At 37.8% G+C, this 24,333-nt stretch overlaps 1 protein-coding gene across 1 annotated transcript in view; it reads right to left on the reverse strand.

Annotated features, from left to right (window-relative positions):
- The window catches only part of LOC127431053 (dachshund homolog 2-like), a 228,797-nt gene that overhangs the window by 73,073 nt on the left and 131,391 nt on the right, over window positions 1-24,333 (reverse strand). Inside the window, exon 3 of the mRNA XM_051681278.1 lies at window positions 9,500-9,631. Coding sequence (XP_051537238.1) covers window positions 9,500-9,631 — 132 coding nt within the window. The remainder of the gene's footprint in view (window positions 1-9,499; window positions 9,632-24,333) is intronic.

The raw sequence follows: 24,333 nt of genomic DNA on the forward strand, positions 1-24,333 counted from the left end.
CATTTTTGATAGCATCAAAAATCCATCCATAGTGTTACACTTTTTGGTGAAATCAACCTACAAAAGTTTTATTATAGTTGACTCTGCATATTAAGCAGTTTAACGATTACGGATTGACCCCATTCACTTCCATTGTAAGTGCCTCACTGTAACCCAGATTTTTCTTTTCTTTAAATAAATGGAGGGACAAGTCAAAATGAATGATTTTGGTAATCAACATTATGCCACAAATGCTGTCCATTGAGCTCAACTTGTATTGAACCAGAAATATTGCATAAATATCGAAACACTTTTTATAAAGAAGATCTGACATCCCTTTATCTGAGATGGTTCTCAATGGCCCACACTTACTTCCATTCTATAATTGATGACCATTTGCTCAAGGTGTGATCACCTAAATGGTTTGGCAACACCAAAGTTTGGATATTTGTTTGTTTCTCTACTAATCAATCTGTTTAGGTGATGCTTTTATTCTTTTACAGTGAATGACTGTAATTCCCTAAAGGCAATTTCACACTAGAGCTTCTGGTGTGAACCAGAGTCCATGATGTCAGAGTTTGGTTTGTTTGGTTGCTCTTGGAAATGTGGTCTAGGGAAAAGTTCACAATTCAGTTCATGTTTAAAAGCAATCGTCTCAAAAACATATGCCCCCATCTCAATTTATAGTATAATGCATTTTCCATTGCAGTTTGTAATCAAATAAACTAAACTAATAAACTAATCAAATAAAATGTGGCACAATGATGATTTCAATATTAATTTCAAGTTGGAAGCCACGCAATCGAATGCTGCCTTAAAGTGTGAGAGAACTTGTGGTTATTAAATTTGTAGCTAGCGCCTTGGTATATATTATCAACTGGCTTGCTATCCCGAAAAGAAAAGAAATGCATGCATAATATTGTTGTAGCCTAGTAGCTGGATTGATAAAATCAGTTTAGCCTTACTTTGACATTAGCCTCAACAGGTCAAGGTCTGTACTAATGATCAGTGGCATAATGACCATTTAAATATTAAGACATCAACTAAATGTTATATTTGGCTATGTAATGGTGTTGATGGTAGTTTTTTAAACATTCAGGGTTCTTTTCAAAGTTCTTTGTTATCTGTTCATTTAAAGGACATTTTGGTATTTAAAAGGTAATTAAAAAGAGATAAAGTTTATTTATCGTTCAACCAGTTTTTGTAATGTAATTCAATACTGTGATAATACCGTTTACCGTGATAAAAGCTTCAGCAATTATCGTGATGTGAAAATCTGATACCGTCACATGTCTACTTGCAATGCATCTATAGCAGACAAATGCAAATGTTGTTTAAGTTATCATATAAAGTCAATTACTTCAATTGCGCATTTTCTTTTGAGACATTACCTAGATACAGTGGTAAACAGCTGTTGCTAGGTTTCCACCAGCGAGAGGAATCGAACTCTGGTTCAGACCAAGCAATCAAACCCAGTGTGAAAACAGTCTAAATTTGACCTTTAGGGTAAATCATTATAAAATACATTGAGTCATCCCAATGAAAGTAATTCAGGGTCATAATTTGCAGAGATAAAATGTATATGACATATCGCTCTCCTCCCCGAAGAGGAGTCAATTCTCAGTGACATGTTAATTCTGGATGACTGCACGGTCATCTGGAAATTAAGCTAAGGGTGAGCCAGTCAGGAGCAGGTTTAAGCTTCAGCAGTGCAGGGAAGTTGATGCACGGGCCGGTGAGTGAGGATAATGCAGGTCCTTCATATGGTCATCCACTGCATCAGCCATCTGTTTATCTGACAGACTGCCTCCTGACAGACAGGGTGGCTAATCAATGCAGCTATGCTCCACAGGTTTGAACACATACTGCTCAGTTGTTCTTCACGCAAGCTTGTGTGTGCATTACTTGTGTGTGGTTTGCTATTGAAATTTTAAAATGTGCATGTTTGTGTGTTGTAAGACATTTTGCTGACATGTTTCTTTACAGTATGTGTCTCCGTGTCTGTGTGTTTAAGAATGCTCCTCTCCGGCAATGTTCCAGCAAGCAGCTCCTGTCCCAGTTGGGGTGATTTATAGAATATTAATTTCTGAATGCTGGATCTGGGTTAATGTTTCAATAACACATAATTTGGGGGAGATTTATGAAAAGTCAGCATGACAGAGACTTTCAAACAATCTCCAACCTGCAGATCACCTACAGTATACAGCAACAATTTTGACACATTCCTGCTATTGTTTGTCAAATTCTGGCCACATGCGGCGATGTGGCTCTCTGACTTGTGAATGTCATCCTGCATACAAGATGATGGGTGATGATAAATTTCTTATTCTGACCTGTCTGAACTTATTGCTCAGGTTAAAGATATTTCAAAATCTACAAGGAAGATGTGATTGATGATTTTTATATGATTTATATGATTTTTATTAGGTCAAAGGTCTAACAATAACCTGAGAAATCGGCAAAGAATTTTACAGGAACAAATCAGTGACAGAAAAAAAATGGCTTGAAAAAAAAAAACTATTGAAATATGGAAATGATTAATTAGTTTGAATAATTAATTAGGTCAGTACACATTAAATGCAAAGAGCTTTTTGTTTAGAAAGAAGAGTAGTAAGTAACTCTCTACTTATAGTCAATGTACAAATTGTCCAAAATAAATGTTAGAAATGTCACTAGTTTATTGGTTATAATTAAATTCATAATTTCTTCAATCTAATTTATTTGTATAGTTGTATACATTATAAAAATTGACTGAAATTATGTAGAAAATGACACTGGAACTATTACTTAGTAAATCATAAGTTTGATTAGATTCTTTGAGCACAATATTTGAGTAGCTGTGGTGTACCAGTTAGTGGACCTTTACTCCACACGGGTTGAGCCGTGTTGCTCACGTGGGTTATATGGGTTTGAGTCGGGCTTGCCATGCTACAATTTCCTGTCACTCTATCCAATCTACATATCTCTCTAATAACATCAAATAAAAATTATAATGACGAGCACAGGTTACAGCATGTTTACACCAGCTCAAACAAGTGAGCTACTGTAGAACCATGTACAATCAGTTCCTCATAATTCCACGAAGTGTTTGTCTCTAACTAAATGAGAATGTGAGACACATTAACAGCCAGGTATGATCCTAGGACAATTATTTCCTTGTAAATTATCTCTTTCTCTAACCAAACACTGACCCAGGACCCAAGTTCAAAAGGTGAGCTCAACTCTCAGAGAGCGGCTCTGCTCGAGTGAAAGGAAACTGATACTCCTTCACCTCGGCCACAAGATCAACACGGTTCCCTCTTGCCCTTGACACGGACAATATTTTGCATAAAACAAAGGATAGCCAAGATCAGATGATGTCGTTTATGGGAGCTTAGAGGAGAGACAAGTGTCTCCAATTACAGCGGGATTATAGGTTGGGACAGGCAGTCTGTACTAGGGTGAATCTCACAAAACCTGTCAAGAAATCTTATTTCACCCCAAAATAAAAATTGATATTTTTTTTTTAATAAAATGCCTATTTTTATTAATTTTTATTTAGAGACATCATTTAATGACAATAAAGCACATTTTCCCACCAAATTCTCATTAATGTAATGTGAAAAAAATAAAAAAATAATTCATTAATGTAATGCAAAGGGAAAAAAATACTTATTATTATTATTATTATTAACATTATTATTATTTGGTAACATTTTACAACAAGGTTATATTCATTAACTTTAGTTAATGTGTTAAGTAACATGAACTAACAATTAACAATGATTTTTCGCAATATTTATTAATCTTGGTCAATATTAATTGATCAAAATACTATAATTCATTGTTTGTTTATGATAATATAGATTGCATTAAATAATGTTAACATATACAACTTTCAATATAAAAAAAATGTGTATGTTGTAAAAAATGCTATTACAAATGCTATAAAAGTATTTTTTATTATTAGTTCATGTTACTAATAAAGTTAACTAATGTTAATGAATACAAACTTACCTTTTATTATTTGTATTTGTATTATTTAAATTATTTAAATTGTAAAGGTCAACAGTAGGACAGTCCAATCTGATTTAATAAGAGTGACAGTTGCTCTCTGATGAGCAAAAAGCTCTTGAAAGTGTGATGTCAAAATGAAAGGGTAGGCAAGAAACACCGAAAAGAAGAAATAAAAGTGCTGACCGCTCTGGTAGTTAGGGATTTGCAACATACACTCTCTCTCACTCTCTCTCTCTCTCTCTCTGCTCTCTCGCTCTCTCGCTCTCTCGCTCTCTCTCTCTCTCTCTCTCTCTCTCTCTCTCTCTCTCTATCTACTCCTGGTTTTTGCTAACGTGGCAAATCACATGGCTGACAGATTCCCGAGCCCGTTTAAATAATGCATGGGATTTCTATTTTAATTTGTCAGTCGCCCCACAAAAAAATATATCAGTTCTTCTCTGATGTCGTTTGTGACAGTGATTTTGCCTGACCATTCTCCATTACACCAAATAAGCCTCTTTTTTGCTCGCCTATTCTTCCACCGCCATTCCGACAAGAAACATGTTACTATTTTGCTTTTTTCTAACCCTCTCCCACCCGCTCCCATTCTTCCACCTCTTTTTTCTTGTTAACAGGGGGTTTCTGAGCTGTATTCATATTTAAAGACACAATTTCATAGGAGCCCCATTAACTCACTTCGCCCTCTGGAGTGGTTGCAACTGTAGTAGCGTTAACATTGTTCTGTGCCTGGCGTCCACCTCAACCGAAACCACACACCGGCACTGAACTAACTCAGGTGCACTTTGTGCTACTTTACAAAATCAGAAGAGTAGAAAAGTAGAAAGAGTGCTACTTAGAACAAGTTGGTGAGAAGACAACACACTGTATAATTAGGTCAACGAATGTTCGATGGATTCTGCTGGACCAAAATGCTAATTCAGAATGAGCCAAGAATATTAGTCCATACTAGAGGTTGATAGTACTAAGGGCCAGTACTAAGATGCAGTCTTTGGGGGGACATTGTGATCTTTCGGGTGGGCAAGTGGTTGTGTCTTCATTGGACCGAGTGGGGGGTGTCAGAAGTTTCTGGGGGGGGGGGGGGCACAAGGAAATCCTTGTGGGGTAATGGTTATTTTCCACCACCTTAATTGACGGTATCGACCAAATCCAATATCGCTTGACCCTTTAGTCTATATCCTGTTTCATTTATAAGAATGTCTATACAGATCCTCCATTTAGCTAGACTGCAAGGGTTTTTGTTAGAGGTAGACCGATATATCGGTTTTATCGATTAATCGGTGCCGATATTTGCAGATAGTTTTTTCATGTTCCTCTGTGGCCGTTAAAACAACGTAGTTCTACAGTATAACTGCGGCCTCTAGAAGTAAAATAAAAACAATAAAGTGGGGATTTGCTGTTTCTTCATCATTTACATTATTCATCCATATTTTTATCCTCACTTCAATGCATATTTTACTATTTTGATTACTGTAGATAATCAAGTGTTTCAAATTGAAGCGAGGGAATGCAAAGAAAAATGTGCCTATATGGAAATGTGTTCCATCACCACATACTTTTTATTGCCAACTTTATCAGCCAATTAATAGGTTATTGGCCTTTTCCACCACCTTAGTTATTGGTATCGGCAAAATCCACTATTGGCCGACCTCTAGTTTTTGTGTAATTATAAACCAATTGGAACCGATGTACTCTACAGTATTCCCTTGCGTAATTTATTTATTTTAATTTTTTAATGCTACAGAATACATTAATTGATCGACTGGAGTCATGTGGATTAATTTTATGCTGCCTAAATATGCCTTTTGGACCATCAAACAGCCAGCAGCCTGATGGCACCCATTTACTTGCATTGTATGGACAAAAAGAGCTTTGGTTATGCTGAAGAAGGAAAGTCGTAAACATCTGGGATGGCTTAAAGGTAAGTAAATCACAAGAGAATTTTCATTTTTGGGTGAACTAACCCTTTAATACTGTAACACCAGGCCTCTGCTGATTCCCACCTCTACCAAACAGCTTGATTAGACTGTAAGTGAGGGGGTGTCCCAATAACGGAATCAAACAAGCCACTTTGAGGGCTAGTCAAATCTGTTTGGCTCCTTTCAAAAGCACTGCAGCATGGTGTTGTTTTTTTTTTAATTTATTCTGTACTCTCTTCACTCTGCCGGTGAGGGGGGGATATCGTTTGAGCAGACAGAGTGCGAGAGAGAGATTGAAATCAAGCCTATCTGTGCTGACTGCCTGGTGCAGATAGCTCAGGCTTTTTTGTGGCACGATCCACACAGCTGAGGAAAAGCACAGATTAGCCATTTCCCTTTGAAGTTCTCCTTCAAAAAAAAAGAAAAGGGAAACACTTGCCACCAAGAGGGGTCCAAAAACACATCTAACGGGAATGTAAAAAAAAAAAAAAAGGGTGGGGGACCAGAAAAAAGCAAGGAAAAGTAAGAAAGAGAGGAAAACCACTATCAGGACTTTGTAGCTGTCCCTGAGAGAGCCGTGTCTTGGTGGTACACAAGAGAATGAGGTAAAGAAAGAGAGGTGAAAGTTGTGGGACAGCTTCAGAGGGTGTTTGATTAACTTCAGCGATGCAAGAAAGTTAGATCAGATTCCAACATCCCACCCCCCCCCCCAACTCCAAACAAAGAGCAACAACAACCAATCAAATGTATCCTGGGTGTTGTGGCCTGCTTTTGAGGACTTGGGTCTTTAAAAGTGTGCTCCAAAACCCAAAATCTCTCTGGTTCTTCAAAGTCCTTCTGAACTCCAAAGCTTTGGCTCAGAGTGGCCAATTAAAAATCTTTATAACAACTCGAATTGAACAGAAAAATGAAAATTCTACCGCCATTTACTCTTGCCCCTCATGTCTTTCCAAACCCGTATGACTTTCTACCTTTTATGGAACACAAAAGGAGATGTTGGGAAGAATTTTTCAGCCTCTGTTCAACATATAACTAAAACATACAGTGACCACAGACTGTCAAACTCCAAACAGGACAAAAAAAAGCACCAATAAAGTATCATTAAAGTAGTCTTTATCCTGAGCTTTTGACGGGCATATGATAGGTTCCTTTAAGCCAGTCTTAAATATTCAAACTTATCAGATCTTACTCCACATAAACAAGCGCCTACAGTCTTCAGCAGTTCTGGGCCTGTGCTTACTCTGTTTCATAGCCCAATACTGTTGTTCACTCAGCACACTAACATCCGCAAACAGGAGTGAAATTTGACTCGGTCTGATTCTCAGTTTCCATTGATGCAGCTCTCTCTATCTCTCTCATCATCAACATTAGCTCGATCGGCAGCCAGAGTACATTAGAGGATGTTTGATTGAGTGGGAGACACTGACTCTCCCTCTCCTCTCCATCATCGCTCCATCATCTCCACACACCTTCTGCTTCTCTCTGCACGTTGCCATGCAAATGGACTGAATTCAAAGGTGATTTGTATACTGACATGAATTCGCAAACTTTTCTACAAACCATTAAAACATAAATAATCTACAGCAAGGCTAATGAACTACATTTCTTGGCAGAAGATTTGTTTATTCTGATATACTATTAATACATTGTGACATATATGTATTATGAGCCAAATCTGTAATAAAACATAATTTAAAACATGAATTAAATGCCAATTTAATACATCATTTGTCATTTAGAACAGTGTTTCTCTAGTGGTGGGTTGCGGCCCAAAAGCGGGTTGCAGGTCTGTTAAGAAAGGGTCGCGGGCAGAAGGGAAAGAGCAATGCCATGGTTCTCCCTCTATTAACAAGCAAATTTTATTATAATCTCGCATTCGTTGCTTTATACACACTAAATATGCTTCTGATCTGCTCTGCTTTAACCTACTGTATCTCTGGAGCACACGTGTCAACCGGACTTCCCTCGATATCGCGGCGCAGACCACAAAACGAATGCAACCCATTTGAATTCTAGTTAGAATCTTCTAGTTTAAAGCACAAAGGAGGAAGTCAAACATCAAAAAACCAACCCAGTCTCATGAAAATTCATACATATTTTACGAGTTGGCTATTACGTATGATTTCATACAAGTTCGTTCGTGTAATTTGTACGATCTCATCACGTGCAAATGCCCGGGTGTCTAATGCAGAAGTAAGCGCAAGTTTCGCGCACAAGGCATTACGGACATGCTTATTAATATTATGCCCTTACCCAAACCCCTTATCTAAACCTAACCAATCAGTAGAGTGTGTAAACATGATAGGAAGCAAGTAACTGTCGCGTATTAGATGGAAACGATGTCCAGCGACGTCAATGGCTGTAGTGAAAGTCGTACGATATCATACGAATTAGCCAAATTTAGAAAAGTCGTATAAATCCTTACGATTTTGCCGTGAGTGTGTGTAGCAAAAAAACAGTAGACCGTTCCAACATTTAAAACAAATTACACATAATAATCTTACTAAAATTTCTCTCAATTTTACAGTAGCAACAGTAACTGTTGTATTTTGATTTTGTTTTTGTTTTTTTATAGTTTTACATTAAATTATCTTAATCTATCAGGTAGAATCTATTAGACCTCATTTTAATTACAGCTGTGGCAGTTGTGGTTAAAGTTTCTAAATGTGAATAGGCTACTTTTTTGAAGAAAAAAAAAAGAAATACTAAGATGTATTATTATTATTATAATTTAGTATTATTATGACATAAATAACAAAAATTATGTCACATGATGCAAGATATGAGGAAATGTTATACAGGCTACATTAAATACAGGTTATGTTTTGTTTTGTTTTGTTTTTTTGCTATGCAAAATAACAGAGATTGTATGGTAAGAATATTCATAATTTGTATGCTTTTTATTTTGATTGTTTTGTGGTTCATTATTTATTATGACACCATTTTGGTGTTTTAGTTCTAAATGAATTTGACCCCAATTTTACAATTTCTGCAAACTGAAATGACCAGTGAAATGCTGGTATTAATGTGTCCCTCTGCGTATTCAGACACACGCACTGTGTGTTTGTGTGTGTATGGAAGCATTATTGGTCTCTGCAATAACAACGGATGGCATTTGTGTGTGTGTGTGTGTGTGTGTGTGTGTGTGTGTGTGTGTGTGTGTGTGTGTGTGTGTGTGTATGTGTATGGTGATGGTAAAATCACAATCTAAAAGCACAGTCAGGTGGGGAACATTAAAGACATTCATTAGCCTCAATAAAGCACAGCAGAAGGAGAGGAGTGCGTGGGCAAGAACCCATTACTTCAGATCACGTCTGTGTTTTTGTGTGCAAGTGTGTGTGTACTGAGGTGATTAGATTTTGAACATTTCCTAACAGTGCTCTTTATTTTGATATTATGATCATCTATTGCCTGTACTGGTTAGTGACACAAGTGATTTAAAGCTATCGAGTCATGAAAACAGTCAAAGCTAATCGTATCGTGTCCATGAGGGTGAGTAAATGATGACAGAATTTTCATTGTTTGGTAAATTACCCCTTTAAAGTTTTCCCTGAACGTACCAAGTCAAATTAAAGTCTGAATTTTCTTTGTCTGTGTGTGACTCTGACCTGCACTGGAGTTCAGTTCCTCGTTCTCTGATTCTGTACCGTTCTGGCTTCCTGCTCCGTGAATGTTGTTCATGGCCATCAGTTTCATCTTCTGCAGTTTCATAGCTTCTGCCATGGCAGCCGCCGTCAGACCTGTGATGCAAACACACACACATTGGTAAGTGTACTTGGTGACACTGGCTCCATTTCCACCTGGTATTAACATCCATCTGGCGTGATCCGATTGCAAGTGGTCAGCCGAGACAGATTGCTGTTCACCTGGTATCAACAAACGTCTCAAATACATCTCCTGTGACCACTTTGTATAGGATTTTGTTGGGAGTAAGGTCTCTGATTTCGTGACTACACACACCAGTTTATGTCAGTGTTTTGCTGTATGTTGATATCAAGCATGCCGAAGACATTCAGTGTGAAGTCTTGTGCACAATCCCCCCAAAAGTATTTGGACACTTAAGTCACCCTTAGAAATGTATGAATTTCATACAATAGACTACAAACTATCAGATAACACAAGGACACTTTTCAAGCAATACATTTCACAAAAAGATGTTGTTAGGTTTTAAATGGTAAAACAAAGGATATACTGTTTGAAAAAATGAAGGCGATTTACTTTAAGGCACTTTCTGGTTGTCAAACGTTAGTGGAACATGTAAAAACCGTTCATAGCTGGCAAAGTTTCCTTGTTTTGCCGCAATGATAATGAGTTATGTGAGTTGCTTGTCTTTCATTGATGTCTGTGGTGTATCCGGACACAATAGTGTTTATACTACAATTGTCCACATTTGTTTCTTACCACCTTCGAATGTGGTTTAAGTGATTGGATCTTAAAACATTTTGGATGATATTTACACCACAGGGTGCAGGGTTCCCCAAATTTCTATGGACTTTCTACATCACTGGAGAGTTTGACCCTTAATATAGGTTGACCCTTGCCTGAATGTATGCTAGTGTGGTTTGATTATGTTTGCTTGATTTCCCGAGAGCTATAACAAAAATGTCAAAAATTTCCTTTGGAGGATAGAATTCCCCAGAAATATTCTAATTTAAGAGGGTTTTGAGCTAGGTGTTTGAAACCAACAAACAAATGCTGCACAATTAGACATTTGTCTCCAAATCTTATCGGTACTGAGATTTAGCCCTTGTGACAACTAGCCCTGGTCTCCCCAATACGCACACGCAAGCTCTAGTACATGAAACATGCACATTATCAGCCTTGCTTCCTTTAGAAATCAGCCCTCACAGCTGTATTTTGCTGAATGTCATTGTTGTGTTCAGGAAGTGCTCTCTAGAGGGCTTCAGCGCTGGTCCTGACTGCCGCCCACTGGCGGAATGTGGCCCTGTGGAAGAGGAGGGAGGAATCCGCTCCCAAAGGGCTCTCCGCTCGTGGTCCTGTGCTAGTGTATGTATGTGTGTGTGTGTGTGTGTGTCCCATGAGAACCTCCAAAGTGTTACTCACTGTCTCACACACACTTCTGGATCTCTACCATGTGCTCATCAAGGGCTCCTCAGCCCTTGAAGCCATCATCACTCAGCCCAATTAAGCCCCTAATTAATTCAATTAAAACGATGGAGGGACACATTAAGTAATTCATTAAGTTAAGACGCGATGCCTTCTCGCACTCCACCTTCGAATTTTCCCCACAAATCAGGTTGGGTAGAAGTGAAGGCTTTGTCTTTTTCCCCAGGTTCAGACAATGGATGTCACCTTGATCTGATTCATTAAAAAAATTCCTCCAACAGAATACGTGAACTAGCGCAAAAAAGAAGGCCGAAGAAAATTCCTTCATTCTGCGTTTCACGCAGTCGTATAGATTTGAAAGCACTTTTGCTCCCCAGAGGGCCTTGCGATCCCCTGTCGAACACTTATGGATGAAAATGAACAATGTTTTTTTGTTTTGTATTCTGCGACAGCCGGCAAGCCAAATTAACCAGAAAAGTATTCGATCTTGGAAAATACAAGTCGTAGGTATGCTCGACTGTGGTGGGGGGTAAGATAAATGAACCTACTTCTCAGTATGTATAAAAAAAAAAAAAAAAAGACAACTAGCAACTCAGTGTTTTTACGCAGCCAGGCCCGTCCGCCCAAAGCTTTCGGTGAAAACAACCACATTTAAACAAAATGTCAGCATGATTGATTCAATTTATTATGAGTTCGCTTTGTTGCCTAATCCAAAAGAGTTGTCAGCGACGCAGCTGCCCGTGCCTCCAAATGGGACACAAACTCACTCTGGAACGTACAATTAACTGTCAACATAAGACTGGGGTGTGTGTGTGTGTGTGTGTGTGTGTGTGTGTGGCAAAAAAGGCTTCAAAACTCTTTATGAGCTTAAAGGGATGGTTCACCCAAAAATGAAAATTCTGCCATCATTTTCTTTCCCCTGAAGGGGTTGTTCCAAAACCCATATAACTTTCTTCCCTCCGTAGAACACAAAAGGTGATGTTAGGCTGAATGTTATCCACGCTCACCTTTTACTTTCATTGTATGGAAAAAATGTATCATGAAAGTGTATGGTGACTGAGGCTGTCAGTCCTTAACATTCTGCCTCACATCTTCTTTTGTGTTCCACAGATGAAAGGAAGTCATACAAGGTGGATTAGGTTTGGAACAACAAGGGAGAGGGTAAGGAAATAATTTTTCAGTACTATCCCTTTAAATTTCTGGAGTTTTAAAGGTGATTACGAAGCCTAAAGAGTTGATAAAAGTGCACATGAAAAAGAAATCAAGTCAACTTAAGTTAACAATCAGCTTTGTAGGTCCATACAATGCAAGTGAATGGTGTTCAGAAATTTGAAGCTCCAAAAAGCATATAAAGGAAACACAAAAGTCATCCAAAAGACTCCAGTAGTTTAATCCATCTCTTCAAAAGCAATATAATAAGTGTGGGTGAGAAACAGATCAATATTTATTTTTTACTCTAAATCTCCACTTTCACTTTCACATGTGGTGCACATGTGACTTTTAGATGTAAAAGTGAAAGTGGAGATTTAGAGTAAAAAAAATCCAAAAAAGAGTTGTCTTTTCTGTTTAGTTTCACTTTCACATCTGAAAGTGAAAGTTAAAGTGGAGATTTAGAGCAAAAAGGACTTAAATATTGTTCTGTTTCTCACCCACACTTATTAAATCACTTGATTTAAACACTGGAGTCATATGGATTACTTTTATGTAATTTTTTGGAGCCACAAAGGTCTGGTCACCATTCACTTGCATTGTATGTACCTACAGAGCTGAGATATTTTTTCAAAAAAATCTTCATTTGTGTTCTGCAGAAGAAAGTAAGTCATACACATCTGGGATGGCATGAGAGTAAATGATGAGAGTATTTGGTATATTTTAACATTTTGAAAATAATGCTGTTTGTAATTTTAGAATTATTATTCATTTAAACTAGAAGCCATCAAGCTTGACATGTCCATTTCCTTGCGGTGTCCGAAACAATGTTGCATGCTCAAAGCCTGTGACTGCAGCTTTAGTAATGCAATAACATTTTGTAGAAGGGTCTCCGAGTACTTTTCTGAAATAGGTAAGTGCGCAAAAGTGGAAGAGAATGATTCAAACCCATCTTCTATTCATTTCTTGCAGGGTCAATCTCTCTCCTGACTCCTGAAATAAAATGCGCAATCTAAACAAGTACATTTATACAGAATACAAAGAGCATGAAAACAACAGCCACAATTGATGCATTGTCTTATTACATACACACACTATACGCCCCCCCCCCGATACTATGTCAAGGAGAAGCCCGGAGATCAAACGGCGTACGTAACAGTAATTGATGTTTGAGGAGAGTCGCGACCCACGGAAATGGGAGCCGGCGGATGAAAGGCGAGTGCCGTTTTGCAGGGGTGGACAAACAGATTGCTTATTGTTTGCCTTTCATATGGCCCTTCAGATCTACAAGTCTCTCTGCTTCAAACTCCAGCTTTGAACACTCGAGGCCCCGGTGCGAGTCATCACCCCCCCGCTGCATGAATGGAAGGTGCTCGGGCACGTCCCGAGAAGAGGAGAAAACATCTATCCTCCTTTTCTCGCCCGATACTCCCTCGTTCCCGAGATCTGACAGGTCCATCTTGGTTGCTAATGGTTCACCTGGTTTGCAAGTATGGAGGTGAGCCGGCGGGGCGGACGAGGGGCTTTTGTTGTTTTGAGGGGGGTCAGGTATGGGTCGGTCTGGATTCCTCTGCAGTGATGTGCTTGAATTGGCCCTTTTTCATACCTAGACAACAATGTCCCATTTAATTAAAGAGTGGTATGAGAAAAGGTAGATTCCAAAGCAAAGAAAAAATTGATCCGAAGGGGTTTCTTTTGATCTCAGAGTCAGTGAGCGTTACATCAACGGATTCATTTCAGCATTGAGGGCTCTCTGTTTCACTGCGCTTAACTTTGCTGTCTTTACCGCAGTAATAAAACCTTAAAGGCTTGAGTTAAAGACACGGAGCGTGATTGTGGGTTTGGATCGTGATACAGGTCAGCAAATCTTGCTCATTTCGACATCCATTCTTTTTGGTTTATTTCAGAAAAGGGCTAAGATGGCTTTAGATGAGAAATTTAAAGAGGTGAACCTCAAACCACAAATATATTTGAAAGACGAAGTGTAAAATGAAGTCAACAGGTGTTTATATCATTATATAGTGTATTTTAGCATTAATGGAATGCTATATCGACCAATAAGCAAACAGGACCGAAGGGCCCGGGGCCCACTAGGGGACATCAGCAAACTTCCAAGGGGGCTGCAAGATGACTTAAAATTACTTAATTACAAGTTATATTAAGTAATACAACAGTTAGTTCAGGCCCTTGAATCTGATCTGAGCAGCGTTCAATGATTCGTTCAGTGACCATTTCTGAAGATTGCATATTTACTCCAGTAGGTGGCGACAAATATGCATCTTTTATGTTATGAGTGAGTCATTCAATGCTTGACTTAACTGATTGGTTAAAAATTCCGATTTTTAGATTTTTAAATCACTACTGAAACAATGGAAGTGAACACAAATGATTCGTTCACTAATAGAATCACACAAAACACTGATTTGTTTATGACCGAAACACTACTAGTTCAAAACAAGAAAAACATCAGAAACACAACCGTGCTGATATAGAGAACAACAACACTCTCGCTCGTGTGACATTGCTTATGGTGCATTCACGTAATGTCAAAATAACCCTAACTACGAGATTCCAACTCAACTCGACAGTCATGATGGAAAGATCAATATGGCAGCAGCCTCAGCAGTTTAATTAGTATTTCTGTTTCATATACCATTTTATTATAGCTAGTGTTACCTGGATCACTTTCTTTAATATTTAACATTTACCAAGAACATATAGAGATGAATTAATGTAGCAATTAAATATTTTGCTGTCGTCAACAACAAAGCCACACAAGGATAAGTTTTGGCATTATGAGTACTGTCAAAGAAACTAAGAATTTTTATGTCCGAGGACGTGAACAGCTGTGAGTAGAATCTCCAAATTTTCATCTTGTAATTAAAGTAATTCCAACAGGATGTGTCAAGAACACAGCATAACCAATCGAACTTTTAAATGGAAAAATAAATCAAGATTAAGACCTACAACATTTAAACTCAAAGTTCCTAAAACTTCTGGAATTACAAAATTACTTTTGATTCATTATTTTATCTATCAACAGTCTATTAGTTTGGCTTTAAAGGCTTTGAATATTGTCAAAAAAAGATCATTTCCAGTGAACAGCCTTTCTCAGCTTTTGTGAGCAAAAGATTGCAGCTAAACATTATTGTAACGGGTGACGTGTTGAAAGCATATCATTCAAGAGTTTTTTTCTGTACTCTTTTATTTTTTTCTTTTACAAATAAGCTGCTGAATTTATAGAAAATGTATGCAATGAAACATTTCTTCTGTGCAACTAACATATAGTAAGCGTTTGGAGCATGCCAAATATCGCATCTCATTTCTTCTGCTTTAAAAGGTTTTGTGTATATATATTTTAGACTCTCTGTGTCTGTAGGGCCTCGCCTCAGCAAGTCACCAGGCATCCCAACAAATATCTTTTCCCAATACTTCCCAACTAAACATATTCACAACCCCATTTCACACACAAAAAGTGCCAGTTATTGTATGTCCGAAAACATACAAAAGTTAATAGAGAAAATGAAATATGCAGGAAGAGAGAGAAAGAGACAAATAAACAGACAACACAGATTGCCTGTGAGAACAAGCCCAAAGAGATCATGTTTTCCACAAAGGGGGTCAGTCAAGCACTCCCCCCGCTCCATGCAACCAGACGCATTATTGCATTTTGCATTTCTCCTTTTCAGATGAAACGGGGGTAAAAAGAAAAGAAAGGATCTGTCTCGGGGGGAAAAAAGTATCAGATTTGTGCACATATCCTTTGATTTACTCAAGAGTAAATATTACTGTCCAATTTCACGTTGAACAGTTAACCAAGACAGAACAAAAAGATAGAAGGACGGGGGCAGAGAGAGATGGGGGCGGTATACTGTATTTAATTCATCTTTGGAATTTCCGAACGGCAGAACAAGGGATGAGATGAACGCCTGACAAAGGCATATGGCTGCCGGGCGAAACCGGACTCTGGTGCTTTTCAGTGTGTAATGGTGAGAAAGAGAGAGAGAAATGGGGCGCGATGGACGTTGTAAATAAAAGCCCTGATGAATGGTGAGATTTCCGCCTCGTGACCCCACTGTTTGTGTGAAACCCACTGGAGGACTGATAAAACAAAATCTAGGTTGTGTGAAATGAGTTTTTCCAAGGGAGGGTAATGCAATGTTAGAAAATTGAGGCTTTTTTTGTTGTATATGTACGGCTCAAATTAATCTGAACTATTGCGGCCTAGCCTCGCTTTGAAATGAAGTCAGAGTCATTTCAGAGGAAAGACTAATTTGGAGAAATAAGACAACTTGAGTCTTGACCAAAATGGAACAATGGTCTAGCTACTGATTCAAGGTGCATCTAAAGAATAGGGATGGGAAAACACTTCTAAAATAATACTAGAAGTCAATGATTTTCATGACAAATGTGGATTGATTTGCCAACAAATGACTCTTTCAAGCGAGTTGTTTTTAATGACTTGGCCAAAAAGACTCACAAATTAGTCTTAAACTCATGATTAATCGGTTTTAATCTGTTTTACGACTCGATCAATCGCTGATGCTGTTCTTCATTCACTCGTTATGTACCGCATTACAGTTTAAGTTTTTCAAAGGGACGTCGTCCTTATTTACTGACCTGAGATCAGCCCTGCCTGGGTTTGAGGGGTCTGCCTACTCCTGAGTCAGCTCATGAGGGCCAAACAGAGAGAGTCCAATATGAGCAAGACTCTGTAATTACTTTTAATGAAGGCAGATGCTGATGTGGAGTTCTGCCATTATTGGAGCAGAGAAAATATGACGCACACACACACACACACAGCGTGGGAATGAGGGCATTGACGGTCGTACCCATGGGACGGGCAGAGGAGAGGGGTGGACAAAAGAAAAGGCGGCCAGAGAGAAATATTAGATGTTTAGTGTAAGTTTGATTAAACTGTATGTGTGCATTGGTAGACAAGTGAGAAATCAAGACTCAAGGCCATTCAAATCATTAATTGGCAACTGAAAACGAGATAGAGAATGAATTTGCCATCTCTCACTCAATCATGTTTTGTTAGGGATGTAGTACACATGAAGGTTTTTCCCCTGAAGGTGCATATCTGAGAGTCTGTAAGTTGTACGATATCTCTTACATTTAGTGTGTATAATTCTGTGTGTGTACATGAGCAGGTAAGCAGTTGCATACCAATTCACATAGGGTTACCTATACTTCACACTAACCCTGCATTCGAAATCACTACTGTCAAAATATGTACTGTATTTAATGAATGACACACTTCTTGGCCAGTAAAACGGTATGTTCTTTAGGTATGCATGCGAGAAGTATGAATAGATTTCGGATATACTTCATCTGGGCATGCGAGTATTGACCCGTGACCAGAATATATGACGTAATAAAAACTACTGTGAAAATAGTCTACTCTTTAATGAAGGTTTCAAATTTATAATATACTGTGAATCACAGACTAAACTTAAAATGAAGCAATGCTAATTTTAATTATTAGTTTTAGTTAGAGTACTTTTGGAGTCTTTTTTATTATTATGTTTATTTCAGTTAAAGCTGCACTACATAAGGTTTTTTGGATAAAATATTACAAATTGCCATTATTGATTGAGTACATAAACAATCAATGTTCAAAACAATGTCCTTTCCTTACCCCGATTCACTACGGTAAGCCTATAAAAATGATTCGGATATTGAGCTGTTGGGTCCGATTTGACGTGAAATAGCTGGCTTATTTGTTCATCCTTGCGTCATTACGTCATGTCTGTAAACACAGTAAAGAAGTACCAGCTATCATGTTGTGTTCCGGCTGGAGAAACTACATTGTTCAGATCAGTCTCAGGACAGCATCGCACCAGTCTGTAGGATGTCCGTTGTCAAAGTTTTTTACCTGCTATAATGCTTGGATTTGTTTTCTGGTAGGGTTGTTTAAGCTTATATTGGTTGCCATGAATCCTCATTTTATGTTTTTAGTTTAAAGTGTTATTGTGTGCATTGCAATGACATACTATTGTAGTAGTACGGTTCACCTGCATTATCAACTGAGGATGTACAATATAATATACAAATTATAAAGTCTTCCATTGAAATCCTTTCAGCCATATCACAAGTTTCACCTTTTAAATTGATAAGTGTAGTACAATACAAACTTTAATAGTAGATAAAACACTTGAATAATCATATTAAAGCTGCACTATATAAGATATTTTGGTTAAAAATGAACAAATTGCCATTATTGATTGAGTACATCAACAATCAGTGTTCAAAACAATGTCCTTACCTTACCCCGATTTACTACGGTAAGCCTATATAAATTATTTGTATTTTGAGCTGTCTGGTTCGATTTGGTGCAAAATTGCTGGCTTATGATGTACATTCTTGCGTCATTACATCATGTCCGCACACACATGTTCCGGCTGGAGAAACTAACAATGCTGTTCAGCTCAGTTCAGTAACACTCACAGTTCAGGACAGCATCATTGCAGTCTAGATGGATGTTAATCCGTTATGCATCAAGTTGTTTACCTGCTATAATGCTTGGATATGTTTTCTGGTTGTTGAAGCTTATATTGCTTGTCATGCTTTTATGAATCGAACATTACTCGTGTGTTAACCGATCGCAATGTATCCGGTGAAGTTTCTGTGACATGTTTAAAATGTATGACTTCTGAAATTGACTACTTGTAAGTGTTATATTGCATATTTAAGCATATTCTTTTTTTACATTTAATAAAGTATATTTGATCCCCATCATTACTGAATCCTCATTTTATGTGTTTATGTGTTATTGTGTGCATTGCATAGACATGCTATTGTAGTAACTGAGGCTGGACAATATAGAATAAAAATAATAAAATCTTTTATTGAACTCGTATCAGCCATATCACAAGTTTAACCTCTTAAATTGAAAACTATAGTACAATTCAAACATTAATGGTAGATAAAAGACTTGAATAATCCTATTAAGATCTACTGGTGGTGGCTGAGGAGAGTCCCCTGTTCTCTTTGTAAAAGTGTTTGAGTGTAGTGTCAGAAAAGTGATTTAAGTGTCAAATTTAATCGAATATGTAAATAAAAGTGTTGTTTATTTTCATTAAAGCACGTAATATTTCCGTCGCAAATGTTTAATTGTATAACATCAACATGAAAATAGCAGGTTATGACTCCGGCTCCAGTCATGGTCACACACAGGCGATGTCAAGTTAAGCTCAAATTGGGAGATTCATCCACCAGAATAGCAGTGCCAGAACACGACTGACGTAATGTATTCTTCCGCAAATTGCGATGTCGCTACAGAGCACAAAGTTATGTAGTACAAAGTCTATGTAAAAGCACTTTGAGTATATTGTCAGAAAAGCGCTATAAATGTAAAATTAATTCATTTAAAATATGTAATTAAGAGTGTTGTTATCTTCATCAAAGCAAGTAATATTTCAGTTTTAAATGTGTAATCATATAACATAATATTAACATGATAATAGCACATTATGACTCCAGCTCTAAATATCCCCCAGTCATGATCACACACAGGCAATGTCCAGGTAACCTGAAACCATGAGATTCATCCGCGCAGAAGAGCAGTGCCAAAACACAAGTCACGTAAAATGTTCTTCTGCAAATTGCTTGCAATTTTAAGTTTCAACCAGATGTCGCTAGAGAGCACAGAGTTACATAGTGCAGCTTTTCCCAAAATGTTCATATTTCGTTTTCGCTTTAGGTTTTCTCAATAATAAAAACACTGCGTCAGTGATGGGATACTACAGTACATACTTTTAAGTATGCACTCATCTTCCATAGCATGAATGGTCTGGATGTAAACATGAAAATCCACTGGAAAGAGTACACCATCCGGGCTTCTTTTGACATACAACTGTAAGTCAATGTACTATTGTTAAGGATGCACTTATTCTAATCTCAAAAAGTAATAAGAACCGATAGTGTTCAAATTGGGCTGCAGCCAAGTCAATGTTAAGCCAATGTGTGTGTGTTTTCAATGTGATAAAGGAGAGAGATAGCTAATCCACTGTTTTCTCTGGTATCTACAAAACTAAACATTAAAAGGTGACTTAATGTGACGATATGTTTTACATTATAATTGTATCTTGATTTTAATTGTTCTTTGAGTGTGGATGTGTACGGTCCAAGACTGTATTTCATTGAAGTTTTTTTCTTTTTTCCCCCCGTTTGGTGTAAAAGTGCCGACAAAACAGATAAACTGGGCCATAACATTACCCCTCAGCACCCCTCATTTCCTCTCCATTACATTTAAAAAGATTAATATAATCCCTCCTTGTAATTTCTGGGGCAATTATAGGTAAAAGTGGACCAATTTACCACCCACTATATACCAACACAGTTTAAAGTCTAATAGCAGCGCCTTTAATTGTGGTATTGTGTTTTCTAGCATTAATAGGTGCTGAGGTCCATGCGGCCACTGCACACAGGTGTTAATTAACCAATGCAGCAGTGGCAGCTTGCAGTTTTATATTGCATCAAGGTAAAATTACAGCGTGTTATTCTCCTATCAAACAGGAACACGCTGTTAATTAACTCCCTGCTGTTGTAATCTCTTCCTTAGCACTCTCTTTATTTATTTATTATTAGTATAGATTATTTCTGCAAGGAACACATTCTAGTATGTGATATGGCTGCATCCCAAATTACATACTGTACTTCTACTAAGCACTGAAAGTATGTACTTTGCTAGCCATGGTTTTTAATACAGGTTTGAAACAATGTGAGGTTGAGTAAATAATTAAAGAATTTTCAGTTTTGGGTGAACAGTCCCTTTAACTGGGTGGGTTCTGAAAAATGCTGCTAACAGATAAAAAAAGTAATCCATTTGATTGTATTGTATGTACCCTATAGAGGGAACGCATGTGCCTTTGGAGTGTGTAGAGTGGGCAGTGCAGACTGCAGCAGGATTGTGAAGAACTGAGGATGAGATCTGTGATTGGTCTGTGGGCGTCCTGATCTGTACGTGTCATCAACAGGTGCCCTGCAAGAGCGCGGGGTGGTGGGTGGCAGAGGCAGATTAGGTTAATAACTGCCAATGGAGTGTGTGTAATGTGTGTGTGCTTGTGTATATGCATTAGGGCTGGGCAGTTTGATACTATATAAACTGTACAGTCTGACGGTAGAAATGTGTAAGACGGTAGAGATTTCAGCATACAGTTTATACCACAGTATAGAGCAATACATGGTTTTGTACAGTAGTATATGCTGTAAACAACTTTTTGTTGAATTTCCAGCAAAAATAATTGCATTGCAATAAGTTACAGAGATATGAAATTACTCATATCGTTATATACGATTCTGTATATATGCACGCACCTTAAAACACACACCTTTGTTCACCTCTTTATCTATTTTCACATATCAATTCAGTTTGTTCATTTCCATATTTATGTTCTCTCTCTCACACACACACGAACACACAGATACACACAAGCTGCAATCAGCAGTGATTTCGAGGCATCCTTTTAACCCCAGGAACTCGTTAATGTTTCATGGAAAGATCCACTAGAGTCTTCACTGGCCGACTCAGAATCTAACGACTTAGCAGAAATAAATGGGCCAAGTGTTCAAAGAGTAACAAGGCACTGCTCACTGGGCAGAAAGTGAGTGCAGAGCACTTTTCCAACCCCCTCTATTTCTCTCTCTCTGTCTCTCTCGTTTTGTCTTGGGCTCGGGTATTCCACTATTTCTGTCTCTATGTCCACTTTTTTCTTACTATCATCCACCCCCTTCTGAACAAAACATCTGAAAGTGTCTGCGAATATGTCCTTTAATTGTCTCATGCCGTTCCAAACCTGTATGACTTTCTTTCATCAGTGGAAGACAAAAGGAGAAATTCTGAACAATCTTATTTTCCGTACAATGGAAGTAAATGGGGACTGGGGCAGTCAAGCTCCAAAAACAAACCAAAGAGCACCCTGAAAGTAGTCCATAAGACTCGTGCTCTGTATTCCAAGTCTTCTTAAGTTATTTGATAGCTTTGTGTGAGGAACAGACCGAAATTTAAGTTCTTCGCTGGAAATATTCCCCACTGCTGTAGCTCTCAAATCTTATTTGAATGGGTTCTCGCATGTCAACACGGCAAGTTTCATTTCTGGACAACTTTTCTGGTACTTTTAAAGTACTAGGTTTTTTTTATTTCGTTTTCAGAGCCCCTCAGCCGCTAGTCACAACATGCTTTTGTTGTATGGAAAAGAGCAGCATTTTATGTTCCATGGAGGAAAAAAAGTAATAGAGGTTCGGAATGACACAAGGGTTAGTTAATGATGACAGAACTTTTTTTGGGTGAATTATCCCTTTAACATCTGTAATGTGACGTACACGGCAAAAAATTATTTTCAGATTCACACATTTGAATTTTATAACAAAATTCAATTAAATTCAATTGCGTAATCTTTAATAAAATAAAATAAAATAAAAAACAAAATATTTTAGGTTTTATTGTTTTAATTTAGTTAAACATTACGCAATTCAGATTGATGGAATTTTGTAAATCTTAAAAAATACGTTTATTTCCGAGTTAAACAAAATATTTTGTAAGTAAATAATGTAGAACAGGACTTTATTTTATCCATCAGGATTTGTGAAAAGTAGACTATGCATTTATTGGTTAATATTATTTTCTACACAACACAGCTTTGATGACGAAAATGTTTAAAAAAAAATTTTTTTAATGAGGTTATGAAAAGAATCTATTTTCTTTTTTGAAAATAGATGAATCATGCATAATAAGACAAGGAACATTTATTAAGAAAGTAAATGGGGGGGGGGCCTGGGTAGCTCAGTGGTAAAAGACACTGGCTACCACCACTGGAGTTCGCTAGTTCGAATCCCAGGGTGTGCTGAGTGACTCCAGCCAGGTCTCCTAAGCAACCAAATTGGCCCAGTTGCTAGGGTGGGTAGAGTCACATGGGGTAACCTCCTTGTGGTCGCTATAATGTGGTTCATTCTCAGTGGGGCATGTTGAGCACGGATGCCGCGGTGGGTGGCGTGAAGCCTCCACACGCGCTATGTCTCCGTGGCAACGCGCTAAACAAGCCACGTGATAAGATGCGCGGGTTGACGGTCTCAGACACAGAGGCAACTGGGATTCGTCCTCCGCCACCCGGAATGAGGCAAATCACTACACCACCACAAGGACTTAAAAGCGCACTGGGAATTGGGCATTCCAAATTGGGTGAAAAAAAAAAAAAAGAAAGTAAATAGGGATGATTTTGGTTTCATATTGACTTTAAAAAGCATGTGGCTGCTAAAAACCATGTGCAGCACATGAAAAATGTTAAGTTCTCAATGTAAAATTGTAATGCTAAAAAAGCTACAATTTGCCACAGATAACTTCATTTGTCATCAATGTCCTATTGCTGCCTATTATGTTTATGAACTCACATTAACCATGGCTGTTTGATCTGTGCAGAGCATTTGATAAGGATATGATATAACCACACACACACTTTCCATTAAGTTCTGTTTAACTGAGCTAATGATATTTTCTATTCAATAACCTTACATCTAAACATGCATATTGATATGTTCATTAAGACATTATATAGTATGTTTATTAAGATTTTGTTCTCATGGGGACCACAGTGTAGGTAATTACAGGTTTTACTATCTTTGGGGGGAAATTTGGTCTCCACAGCATATTCAAAACACACACACACACACACACACACACAAATATCATATCAAGGTCCACATTACACAACGAGTGTTCAGACAGATTCTGAGAAACAGCACTTCACCTCATATTAATATTAATAATGCTGATCAAAGTTCACATGAACCGTTTAACTCCTGTTCAAGCTAGCTGCTTCAGTTCAGTCTGGAGGTGTGGTAATGTAAACCATGATCATGGTTTTTAGTTCATAAAACCTGACAAAATCATTTATCATGTTTACTCTCCTGTCTCCTTCTTCATGGGATGCATTGCACACCATAAGACATGTTGCATATGCACGTGGTGTATCTTCACTGTACTGAATCTCAGTATGTGCACTGCACACAGTAATGCATACTTGAACTTGCACAACTGCACAGTAACTGTCTTACTTATGTCTTAAAACTGTACCTATTTTATTTTTCCAGTGAAAATTCTATTGTATTCTATTCTACTGTATGTGCTTTAATACAATTTCTGCCTAAAAATGCTGTCTGCAGAGAAAGCCCCATAAGCATGTACCAGGATGGATGGCGTAAAACATTGTTTAAATGCGTAGCAGGA

This window comes from Myxocyprinus asiaticus, chromosome 40, assembly GCF_019703515.2.
Source record: "Myxocyprinus asiaticus isolate MX2 ecotype Aquarium Trade chromosome 40, UBuf_Myxa_2, whole genome shotgun sequence".
Taxonomy (NCBI): domain Eukaryota; kingdom Metazoa; phylum Chordata; class Actinopteri; order Cypriniformes; family Catostomidae; genus Myxocyprinus; species Myxocyprinus asiaticus.